The sequence below is a fragment of the Trematomus bernacchii genome, unplaced genomic scaffold (genome assembly GCF_902827165.1).
Source record: "Trematomus bernacchii unplaced genomic scaffold, fTreBer1.1, whole genome shotgun sequence".
NCBI classification, from domain to species: Eukaryota; Metazoa; Chordata; class Actinopteri; order Perciformes; family Nototheniidae; genus Trematomus; species Trematomus bernacchii.
Genome location: NW_022987564.1, coordinates 18,300,143 through 18,313,229, shown reverse-complemented (window position 1 = coordinate 18,313,229; position 13,087 = coordinate 18,300,143). Strand labels below are relative to the sequence as shown.

The following is a 13,087-nucleotide window of genomic DNA, read 5'->3' as shown; positions in this document are numbered from 1 at the left end:
TTGTTTGGTGTTGAGTGTGACAAATTGCACAATAAGAAGCAGGCAACATGCTGCAGTGGTGATTAGTGGTGAGGTGGTGCGTGGTGTGCTGTGGACTGAATCTGGAAGCAACTCAAGCTGCTGGGAGAGAGATTTGCTCGGCAGTTTATATAAAACATAGACTGAATATAAACCTATGTATAATTTGTATCATTCTTATATTTGGGTGGCTTGGTGAAAAATGCATTAGATTGACTCTTTAGTTCTGTTAGTGCATGTTTTTTGAGTTATTGCATGAAGTAGAACACATTGTATGTTCAAATCTAGTAAATGGGCTGCTGTGATTTAATTAAACAATCAATATATCAAATATGACTTCACTCACTGACTGTCTCCTTTTTCTGATTCCCTCACTCTCTTTTCCTTCATTCCTATTCTGCCTTTTTCTACTCTGCTCATTTATCTCTTTCCCTCTTTTCTTCTTATTTCTCTCTGTCCCTCCCCCTTTATTCTACCTCCTCAGTTTGGAGACTCTCAGCAGCTGCGTCTGGTGAGGATTCTGCGCAGCACGGTGATGGTGAGAGTCGGAGGAGGCTGGATGGCTCTGGATGAGTTCCTGGTCAAAAATGATCCGTGCAGAGGTGAGTGATTTATTATGTCTCCCACACTGACACACACAGACACACACATACAACCTTGAGACATGTCTCTCAAACGCCGAAGCAGAGATTCCCCCTCATACACATACACACACACAGTTACACATTAGTTCCCCTCTTGTCTCACTTTCAGGCATTTATATACATTAAGAGCCCGACTGATAAGGATTTTCTTTGGGTCAGATAATAGTTAGATTGTTTCAAGATAAACAGTTTTGAATTATATCTTCTATATTTTGGTTAATTTATGAATTTAAGGTTTTTTATTTATTTGTACTGTACTTTCTAAAGGTACCCTTTAAACCTCCGAATGACTTTAATTAAGGAGTTTTGTCCTTAACATATTTAGGATTATAGAATCTATAAAAGTAATACATTTTTTAGAGAGGTGGTCTTGAAGAGACAGGCGCTAAAACGGGGCGTTTTGGGCAGTGTGAATCCAGACAAACAATATGAGAAAACTATTGTGTTATAGAATATCAAAGTATTTAAACATGTTTTAGTATAAACCTGAAATACAAGTATGAACCTGAGAACAGCATATGTTACCTGGTTTGGGCAAACATTAGATTATAAAAAAAACATGTCACCAAAGACTCAATCATCCTGTTCTTTAAAGTGGACCTATCATGCTATATTTGAATAATATATTGTAGGGCCATACCTATATAAGGTATATTTATACGTTTTATTTTTCAAAATACCAAACAGATCATGCATTTTAGCCATGCCTCATTTCGCTCTATTTTGCTGTCCTCCAACCCTGTCTTTGCATGAGCTGCAGCTGACCACGCCCCCCTGCAAAGGAGGGGGCCGAGGCACGAGCGCCATGTTACCATGCTGTTACCATGCCACGGCAGCCTCTCATTCCCCTGATAGGTGGAGAGTTGCCCATACAGGCGGAGCACCCCCGTTGTTGACGTCAGCGTGTGTTCAAATCTGAATCAGTCTGTATCAGATCCGTTGCAGCCCCGTTTTTTAGAGATTTGGGTATGGAGGAAAAGAGAGAGGGTTTTATTTTCTGACGCTGCGTGAGTTCCCCGACGCACCAGGGACACATATGTATGTATAAAAGACATCACAAAGTGCATTTTGCATGATAGGTCCCCTTTAATCTATTCTTCAATATAACTTCTTCAGTTCTCTTGCTATTCCTACATTTGAGATATTTGTACTGCAATTTTATCTTACTTATTAGCCATCATATACACTCATAACGATACCGAAGGATTGGTTTAAAATGGGTTTTTTCTATCGCGAAAGAAACGGCTGAAAAACTTTTTTAAGGATATGTTTAAAAAGTCAATAAAGGGGCCTTATTATGTTTTGGGGGGTTTCTTGGTCGGGCTCTAACTCTTCCACAAACACACCCTCCCTGTGCCCTTTACAAAAACAAACACACGTTCATGGTTCCTGCACTGAGCTCTTGACAGAAGTAAGAGACAACATGCAGATGAGTGCGGTGAGCTGAAGGGAAACAGCGTTTGTGGAGTTGTCTGTCAGCAGGTGATGCAGTGAACCGCTGCCCCCCCCCCCCCCCCCTCACTCCTCTCTCCAGCGTATCCTATAGTGTCGTCTACATCTGGTGTTTCCCTCTTCATCTCTTATCCTTCCAATTCTCTGAGCCCTCAAGTTAATCATCTTACCTTATCACATTTTATTTCTGATTCTATCCTGTCTTATTTGATTAATTCTCTCATAAATAAAACCGTAGTATTGCATGGTGCATGGTCCTCAGTTCTCTACTTCTTCCTCCCTCCCACCCTCCCTCCTTTTTTCTCTTCCTCCAGTGCAACACCCTGGACTTAAGATCCTCCGCTCCGATTCCAGTAGCTCCATCTCATCTCGTATAGGTTGGACTTCTCTCTCCCGTACGCTTCCACTCTCTCCTAACAGCCTGTCTCTGCTTCTCTCTCTCTCCTGGACGATCTCTTCCAAAGCCCTTCTCTGTTCTTCCTCTGTGTTCTTCTTCTCTCTCCTCCTCTCTGGTTTGTTGCTGTGCCTTGCTGACTGTGATCACCTGACTAATGTTATGTCTCCCCACTGTTCTGCTCTTCCTCCCGGTTGTTGCCCCTCATGCAAGTTCTGATATTCTGACTTGTTGTTTTAAACTCTTCTCAGGGGTCACTGACACTCGTCCGGACCCCGTTGGTTGCCTCTATGTGTGTGTGTTATAACAGTCTGTATGAGGAGTGGTTTTTGACAGTCTCAAAATGTGTGTGTGTGCACCAGTGTGTTTCTAAGAAGTGATATCTTTATGTGTGAAACTTCCTCCATGAGCATGCTGTATTTCACACGGTCTCTTTTGTCTCTCAGTGACAGTCACTCCTGGCTATTTCTGCTGCCGAGGTATCTACCCTTCCTCTCTCTCTGCTCCTCTGTCACTCCATCTCTCTCACTCTCCATCCGTCAGTCTCCATCTTTAACCTCGGCTGTCCTCTGTGTGTCTTTATATATATATATATATATATACACTGAATGTGTGTGTGTGTGTGTGTTTCTAACTGTGTCAGGTGTGTGTGTTGAGGCATTGATGTCTTGTCTTTGTGCTACATGCAAATCCTGCTTCCTTCACTCACACCAAAGCAGGAGCTGGCCAACCCCTGGTCTTGATATTTATTTTAATTCTATTTTCTGAAGTTCTTTTTTTTTAAATATACTTAAAATGAATAAAATGTTGAGCAATAAAAGAAGCATGGATGGAGAGGCCTAGCAGAAAATAAGACATATTGTATGTAGCAGCCAATAGTGCAATAACTACTGTTAGTGTAATAACTTAATCATCTAAGTTTAAGTTTGAACTTACCTGTAATGTGATAATAACTCAATCACAATACAATACGTTTTAATTGATACGTTTATTATTATTTTGTTATTATGGGACAAAGCCTCTTCAAAGAGATGTATATATGTCTAATAATACATCCTAAGAGCAATTGTCTGTGACACTTAATAATAAATGCAACTTAAAAATAGTGATAGCCCAGCTTATAATGTATTAACCAGCCAATTATCTAATAACTTATTACATGATGTGTTATTGGTCTGTTATTAGTTATAATCATTTTTGGTAAGTTATGACTTAACTTAATATCGTTAAGAATGACGGTTCAGTTTGCAGCTGCTATAACACTAAAACATATTATATTGTTACAGTGCTCGGATGTCTTCTTTCTCTAATGTAACATAGTAAACTCCTCACACACTCCACAGACCGTGAGTGTAAGACCTGGGAGTGGCCAGCCTGGGTTTCTAACTGCGCTGGCTTCCAACGTGGCTCCTTTAAATGTGAAGGCTGGTTGGTGGGAGACACAATTACAGGGTGCACCTGGCTGGGTGGCGGTGAGGGGGGACCTAATTGCAGGGTGCACCCGTTTAATTGAGCCGCCTTGCTGTTTGGTTGCTAGGGACGATGGCTGCAAGGCTAGGAGTTGCACTGCTGTTACGGCTAGCTGCAGCCTTCTATTCTCTCTTACTCTTCTTTTTTTGGACTTCTCACACTACTTTCTCTCTTTCTTAGTTTGTTTCTCTACCATATTTCCTTTCCCTCTCTCTCTCTCTCTCTCTCTCTCTCTCTCCTCTCTCTCTCTCTCTCTCTCTCTCTCTCTCTCTCTCTCTCTCCTCTCTCTCTCTCCTCTCTCTCTCTCTCTCTCTCTCTCTCTCTCTCTCTCTCTCTCTCTCTCTCTCTCTCTCTCTCTCTTTTTGTGGCTGGCTTCTCCAGGCTTGTTGTTGTCTGCTGGGGCTGCTGCTCTACTTTCTGTACGAGAATGCTGCTGAGTGTGTTGTAAAAAAAGAAGAAACCCTGAATCTCTGGGCATTCTCCCGCTACGCATAAAGCAGGCATGACCTCCACATGTTCTCATACACGCTCTGTGAGACACAGCACAGATGCTTCTCCACAGCGAGAAGGAAAATAAATTAAACTGGGAGACATTGGTGAAAAACGAGAGAAGAGAGGCTGTGCTTTTTGCTCCCACCAAACCTTAGATGTTTTCATGCAAATACGCAATGAAAGTATGTGGGCATTTCTTTCACAAAACTGGAGACACTTGCCATTGCTACAAGGAAGGGTTTAACATTATGGGAACTATGCTTTCAGAGAGTCAACGTCATACAGGCTAGCCTCTTTTTCACCACCTTTTTTGACTCAATCTGTGATTACCTTCTATAGCTCTCTGTCCTGCTGTTATTCAATATATGCTTGACTTACCCGACACCCCCATAGACTTATCTGTTAAGCCGTATTGTTAGCCTTTGAAATACCGAAGCTTATGGGAAATACTGTCTGTTAAATGCTCAATAACCAAAAATATATTGAATGAACAACATTACATTATTTGTAAAAGGTCAAATGATGCATATGAATCAGGTCACACCACATACTGTAGATTTTGAATGATTTTCAACAGGCTTTGTGTCATTGCAATGTGTTGCAGTATTACCGGCAACTGGGCCCACTGCTGGCAAAAGTTTACTGTATGTCAGAAACCGTGTCATGTGGTGTTATCTAACTGACTTTAGCAGACGGGTGGAAGGTGAGCATTGCAACAACATGAAGCCGGTTGAGAATTGGCACATATTCAACGAAATCCTCTGGAAGAAAACAGATGAGCGTTTTTTCCCAAACTCTTTAATCAGCACTGTATTAGCAGTTTTGTTATTATATCTTATACGGTTTCCACGGTGGTGAAAAAACCCACTGGAGTTAAGTGGTGAATTTGTCTGCAGCGATGACACTGTGTCTCCAAAATGTGTCCACTTTCGTTGCGTATCAATTTAATTCATTTACTTCTATTTTAGCTCTCAAACCAAACACAGTCACTCACCTCTCCCCTTAAAAACTTCCCAACCAAAGTGCACTTATTGTACGACTCCTTAACCCCTGAACCCCTCACGTGCACTCTCGAATGACACATGCACGGACTTTGAAGTCTGCAGCCAAGGAAGCACTGACTCTCTCCCTCACTGTGCTTGCTGCCTCTGCCGCCCCCTGCTGGAGGAGAACTGTGAGCCCCCCCTAACAAACTGTTGTGTCTCTCTGCAGCTCGGGGCCGCACCAACCTGGAGCTGAGGGAGAAGTTCATCCTCCCTGAGGGGGCGTCTCAGGGTCTGGCCGCCTTCCGGTCCCGAGGGCGGCGCTCCAAGCCGGGGTCCCGTAACGCCTCGCCCACCCGCTCCTCCTCCTCGGCCTCCCACAGCGGGGCCTCGCTACCCTCGGCCCCCTCCACCCCCGCCACACCCACAGCCTCTGCATCATCCAGGGTAAGAGATCACATCAGAGGGATTTCCATGGACTGTTTAGTCCTTAATTAAGTTTGTTTCTTCATAATGTCCACTGCATTCATGACAAAACAGGAATACAAGTAATGCATGAAGCCTAACAGTTTTATACACAACCAACATTTTCTACATTTAAAAAGAATACAAATAAATTAAGGATACATTTGATTTGAAATGTGTCTCCAATTTTAATTAAAAGAATACGTCATCTTCATTGTGTTCACACTGAGATAAAAGGCAAAGGACTTCATTGCTAGGGAAAATTGATGGTGTTTTTTCAAATAAAACACCATCAATTTTAACACTGAGACAAAAGATGTGCAGTTGCATAGCAGAAAGCTATAGAGTATTAAACATATGTTAAATTAAATCAAGAGTTGAGGAACTGCCTCTGTCAAGCTTAAAAAATACAGAACTATATACAGCCTCATCTGCTCATTGTTACCCAGAGACTGCATGTGTAGCCAGTGGGTAGTGTTTGTTTGTTGTTGTCGTCATTTGATGTTCGTGACATTTTTCATTTGTTAGCATAATTTTTCTTTGGATTAGTGTGTGTGTGTGTGGTGTGTGTGTGTGTGTGTGTGTGTGTGTGTGTGTGTGTGTGTGTGTGGTGTGTGTGTGGGTGTGTGTGTGTGTGTGTGTGGTGTGTGTGTGTGTTTGTTTGTGGTGTGTGTGTGGTGTGTGTGTGTGTGTGTGTGTGTGTGTGTGTGTGTGTGTGTGTGTGTGTGTGTGTGTGTGTGTTTGTTGTGTGTAGTTTGTAGTGTCGTGTGGTGTTTGTGTGTGTGTGTGTGTGATGTGGGTGTGTGTGTGTGGGTGTTGTGTGTGGTGTGTGTGTGTGTGTGTGTGTGTGTGTGTGTGTGTGTGTTGGTTCTGGGTTTTCTTTCCCCCTTGTTCAGCTCGTTGTTGTCGTCCTCCTGGTTGTTTGTTGTTGTTGTCACCACAGTCCTTACACTGTTGATTTATTTTTGTTTTTGTTCTCATTCATCTTTTTGCCTCTTCCGGCTAACTACCTACAAAATGGTCCTCTCTACATGGTTGGGTTTCTCGGTTTAAAAAAAAAAAATCACTTTTGCACAAAACACACTGCGCGGCACTTCCTCGCTTTCCAAATGCTCATTCCCATTCCTCCATAACTTCCTCCTTCCTTGTTTGCCTCTTCTCTTTTGCTGCTTTGCTCCTCCTCCAACCCTTCCTTCCTTTCCATCCATCCTTCCTTGCTCCCTTTCCTTCCTTCCTTCAGTCCTCCCATACTCACTCTCGTGACTATGCCAAGCCCTGGCTGACACACAGTAAAACTCCAACGCCATCCAAGTGCCAGTGCTGCCCCGACCTCGCTCACAGCCCCACCAGTCCCGGGCATGAGGTAACACACTCACCCCTCCACCCAGCCGCCCACCCCCCTGCTCCACCCAACCCACCCCCCTGAACCGCTACTGCACTAACGCACACTCCCGGATGATCACACACCAACACGTAGAAACTAAGGCTGTGTGAAGTGTTTTTTTTATGTTTGTATAAAAGATGAGATCATCTTCGGAGAGTTCTGAAACTGTTCCAACCTTCCAGGATAAACAAGGTGGTCGAGCTAAAACATGAAACATGACATTTGGAAGTTGCAGGGTTTTCAACAGGATTATATTTCTAGTGTGTTTTACCAAGGTTATTGATAATGATATAGAACGACTTTAGGAACATCATAAAAGCAGTTGTTAAAGCCCAATATCACAAAACACATCTGTCTCAGTGGGCTTTACAGAGCAACATAAATGACAGTGCTAAAAGATGAAATTCAATTATTAGAATATCATAAAATGACAATATAGAATTTAAAATACAAATAAAACTAGATTAAGATACAATTAGATAAAATATAATACAAAGACAATGAAATAAAATAAATAGTTCAAAATAAATGATTTTGACTTTTCAAATTAGAATTCTTTTGATTTTGGGCCCAACTCTTATCACTTATTTAATGTAGAGTTGAAAAAATGTGTTTTTTATAGTCGGTTTCTTTCTTTTTTTACACAGGGTTTTCATTTATTTTAATTTATATTTTTTATAAAAAACCTTTATTATATGAATATTTGAATGGGATGATGAACCTTCAAAGTGTTATCACTTCTCAATTGCAATCTTTTTTTTTTAATGATATTAAGTTGATATAGTAATAAAATAGCATTTCTTTACTATAATAAAGCTCTAGATCAATGCTTAACTCTTCTTATGGAATATATAAATACAAACCGTTCAAAATGATATTTATCATTCTTAGAAATGTGCGTGTCTTTGTATGGTTATCATTTGTTGTTATATCACATGTCTCTGTCAATGTGTATGTGTTGTTTGTTTTGGTCTATTGTGATGGTTTGAAATACTGCTGTGTAGTTCTCCTCAGCTGATGTGTCCTGATGTTGTTCTGCAGGGGGCCGCGTCGGGGTCCAAACTGAAGAGACCGACGTTCCACTCCAGCCGAGGCTCGCTGAGCGGAGAGAACGGAGGAACGCCGCTCTCCGGAAAACCGGCACGCGCTGGTGAGACAACGCTCACATCTTTTTATGTCCACTGGTAGCCAGTGGACATAAAAATGAGTTTTTAACTTTATTATTTAATCTTCAACCATATGAAGTCTGCACTCATGCTAGCGCCTCTATATGCCCGTAACTAGGCACAGAGGTGCGTTAAGCTAAACGCTAACATAAGCATTTATCAGGTATAATGTTTATCTTCTTAGATTGTTGTTGGTAATTAGCACTTAACACACAACACAGTTAAGGTTAATGGGAATGTCGTTAGTTTTGCGGGTATAGCCAAAATGTAGGATAGATTAAAGTTTTAAACTGATGATGATGCTAGATGAAAAGTTGAAGATTTATTAAACTTGTTACAATTTCATGGAAATCCATCTGAAAGTTGTCGAGACATTTTACCACAAATATGAACCTTACCTGTGGCGCTAGATTATGTTTATACAAAATGTACTGTCGCTCTATGGAGATATCTCACTTATATGTGAAAGCGTTAACCACATGGTTGGGTTGAATAGAATGTCATGGGTCAATACAATCAGAAGGGTTCCTCCTCTGGGGACCATGGATGGATCTCTAGAGAAATCCTCTTATATTTATTGAGATGTTTTAGTCTGGCAGATGAAATGACCAACATTACACCCACAAAGCCCTGCCCTTATTTCCCTTTTAAGAAACGAATGCTCTGCTTCTTGATTAAGCCCAATTTTCTTCTCTCCTGTTCTTGCTAGATCCGAAGCGAGGGGGGTCCACAGCGAGCGGGCAGGCGAGCCGAGCGGGCAGCCGGGCGGGCAGCAGAGCCAGCAGCCGGAGAGGCAGCGACGCCTCGGACGCCTCGGAGCTGCAGGACGCCCGCTCCGTCTGCTCCGACGCCTCGGACACACCACGACGACCCGGGGCCAAACCATCCAAGATACCCACCATCTCTAAAAAAACCCCCAGCCCAAAGACCCAGGGGGCCGCGAAAAAATAATTCAGCAATAGAAAAACTGGAGTAGAAGCGAGTATCATCGGTGCACCAGCTCTTCAATCTGAGTCCATCTAACAGGGCTCGAGGAGAGTTTGTGCACTGTGACATTTTCCAGGGGAAAGAAGGAGATGGATAGGATGGTGAATCTCCTTCTCACTCTTTCCCCGCTCTCATGGACGGACTGAGAAAACATGCACAACAGGAGGAGGGATTCTGGTCCCAGGTCAGAATCTGTGGGGTCAAAAGAAGCGACCCCATTTTGCCTTCCAGTCTCCTGCTTTGTCTTTCAAAAGTTCCCCCCCAAGCGTGGAACCAAACCCCAAACTGACTTGACGTGATGCTGCCTTACTTACTCACTTCTGTCCCTAACAGAATAAGAGAAAGCCTTTAAACTGCTTTATACCACACTGACACAAATACACACGTTTTCAAAGAGAAGCAGGGTAGGGAGTGGGACACGCCACCACCACGGCTGCAAAAACAAAGAAAGCCCAAATGAAATTCAGGAAAAAAGAAAAAGAAAGAGAGAATTGTGGGTCATTATTTTGGCTTGTGGGCCAGATGCCTCAGCGATGAGTCTAAAAAGAAAATATGCAACGACTGCCATGTCTCTTCCTCTGGACTGGTTGGTAGGGAAAACGCTCACCTCAGCAGATCTGTGTGTGGGGAGGCGGGAAAACGTTGTCCGACAGACACACACCGGCTAACCTCAGACTCAGAGGGTGGGTGGTGGTGACGGAGCAAACACTCACACACTCGCACCGCAGCGCAGACTCCTCCCGACCGCTGGAACGTAACATCAGCCTTGTGTGTGTGTGTGCATTTCAGCAAAGGGCGGTGTGGTTTGGTCACATGCCGGCGTAACAATCCAACAGGAATATCACAGACTGGCAAAAGAGAGGACTATTTTTAAGGTGACACTCACTAACAGCACATTACTGACAATATACGACATGTGTAACCCGATGTTCGACAACCAGCATGCACTAATTGTCTCTTCCTCTGCAGTCCCACCTTAATGTCTACGCTGCGTCGCCCTGAGCAACTCAGCAGCACACACACACAAGGTGGTGTGTTTAATGTGTGTCTTTGTTACAGGAAATGATAGAGGTCATTGACATGAGTCACTGTATGCAAACATTTTAATTTGCGAATGTCCTTTTTGTTTTTCTTCTCATTGTTTTCTGGTTAATTTATAATCCAGTTGTACTTTTGTTATCTAGCTTGAAAGAAAAATCTATTTATTTTTCAGTTTCATGTCATATCACCGTTTGCGGAGTGTGATTTAGTATTATGGTTAAAGAAATTGTGTTTTTTTGTACCAAGGAAGTGTCCGCTCCGCTCCGTTTGTGTGTTTCTACTTCATTGTAACATTACATTACTCACTAGGTCGCTGATTCTGGTGACAGCCTTGTTTGTTCTTTTCTCTTTTTTTGCTAATGACTACAATTCCCAGACCATGACCAAAGGGGTTTGCCCTTCATGTGTAGAGAGAACTACAAATATGAATGACATGAGACCTGGCCAGAGCGGACCAATGAGAGCGGGTTGTCCTCCCTCATGTCCGTCCCCAGCGTTTCTTCTTCTAGGCTTTTTTTCAAATGCCCGTCATTGGCGGGGCAGAGTTGTCTCTGTGTTATCTCAGTGTGAGAGATGAAGTTTATGAAAAACGAATGAAATTACAGTAAGAAAGAAGACATCTTAAGGTGATTTTTATTTATTTATTGTCTCTCTGAGGGGAGGGGGATTCGGGGCGCAGGAGACGAGTCCTCCACCTTTTGATGCTGTGCTACTCTCAGTGTGATGGCGAAAACATGGAGGGAGGGGTGTTACTATAGGAGTCAATTGTGTAAAAGTAAAACTAAAAACTAAAATTATAAACAATGTTTTTGTTCTGTTTTTGTATTAAAAATATGCTTGCAGTAAAAACTGTCTCTTGTTTTGCTTGGTATTCTGACAATTTATGTGTGTGAATGGGTTAGGTTTGTTAAACATTACATTATTGGTCAATTATTCGATTATTCAATTAAACCTAGCAGTTTCACGTGCAGAATTAGTGTCAGCGACCTCATTTAATAGAATGATCTGTCAATTGATCAAACTATGTGACTCCAAATAAAGAATAAATAAAAAAGTATTTTTTAGGCATTTCAATTTGGACATTTCATATATAATAATTAAAGGTAAAGTGTCAAAAACTGTTCAGAAGTTACACCTTGGATTTATTCATTCTCTAATAAAAAATCTATATTTATTTTTTGTTTCCCCAGTTGTTTATCAGACAAATAAGCTATTTGAATACATTAACTTTGGCTTTGAAAACGTGCTTCTAATTTTTGTAAATATAATTGACTAAATTATTATTTTATGAATTGAAAAATACTTTGTTGTTAAATACCAAGAGTTGTTTGGTCATTTTTGTCTTTAGAAATGTATCGACAAAATATTTGTATATGTCTGAGTGTAATTTGCAGCACAAATTGGCTTTTAAAATGGTACCATTGTATGCACCGATGTAGCATTTTTGAAAGTTTGACGTTTTTCAGATTTGTTGTATCTATGTAGGCTATAGGTAGACATTTATTTTGTAAGTCTTGGACTATTATCACCACGATAGTTTTTCTCTAATAAGTAGTGTACATTTACATCACTGCCGACATCATTCATATACTTACTTTTACTTAATTTAGAGCTCATATGAAAATGTCCATATGTGTATATTTGTTTAAGTAAATTGGAAGGAGAAACATGGTTATAATTTTGTTTACAGCCCACAGTCACCCTGCCATGCGTGACGGCAGACTGCAAACGGACATTTCTGGGTCATTATCCTGTAACAGTTTAGGACACATCCCATTGGATCTTCACCTAAACACAGGGGACATGGTGGTGGTGATAGTTGAAAGTTATTTTATTAAATTGACCTTTTTAATGTCTATTTCCCCTGCAGCTGTGTCTCACATTCCCACGTTATGTGTCCTTGTGAGACAGAGAGGGAGTATTTGAAAATAGCTTTGTCCTGTTTATTTGGTGGTTTTACCGGAGATGATGAGGTCTCTGCAGCTGTGTGTACACACACTCACTCCTCTCATTTTCTGTACACTCTCAATCCATCTACGCCCGTCCTCCCTGCAGTCCATCTGTCATCCCAGACTTAACTCTGATGACAGTCCCCGCTCTGTTCCACCACTTCTGTCTCTAAGGAATGTCATTTTTCAATTTCACTTGGGTTAATATGGTTTCAAGGGCATTCAGCTCCCCTTCATTCTTCAGTCTTCACTCTTTGTCACTCCCTCTCTGTTCTTTCACCTCCGCCCCTTCATCTTCTCGCACTCCTTTCACCATTATCAGACGGAACTTTACTGAAGTTGCAGATGTACAAAGTAAAGAAAAACTAAATGGGCAGAGCGTTAATTCCTGGCATTTCGGACTCGCCCTTTCGGCCAGGACAAAATGGACCGCGGTCAGTTTGGTTTGGTCAGTGTTATTCATGCCTTTCAAGTGACCACAAGTACCAAGCCGCTTTGAAGAAAAGAGTACACAAACACGGGCTGGCACAGGGCTGAGCCTCTACTATATTTGAGTCATATTCTCCCTGCAAGTTCTTTCGGTTTCAACACGCTCATGCACACAGCACAGAGAGTGTTTGCATTGGCTACTGCAAACTAATG

The 13,087-nt window shown here is 41.9% G+C and overlaps 1 protein-coding gene across 1 annotated transcript in view; it reads left to right on the top strand.

Moving 5' to 3' along the window:
• macf1a (microtubule actin crosslinking factor 1a) overlaps positions 1 to 11,345 on the top strand; it is a 243,493-nt gene extending 232,148 nt beyond the window's left edge. Inside the window, 7 exon segments of the mRNA XM_034124538.1 lie at positions 503 to 620; positions 2,429 to 2,491; positions 2,955 to 2,987; positions 5,683 to 5,900; positions 7,159 to 7,281; positions 8,344 to 8,452; positions 9,178 to 11,345. Coding sequence (XP_033980429.1) covers positions 503 to 620; positions 2,429 to 2,491; positions 2,955 to 2,987; positions 5,683 to 5,900; positions 7,159 to 7,281; positions 8,344 to 8,452; positions 9,178 to 9,419 — 906 coding nt within the window. The 3' untranslated portion in view covers positions 9,420 to 11,345.
• The last annotated feature ends 1,742 nt before the right edge of the window (positions 11,346 to 13,087 follow it).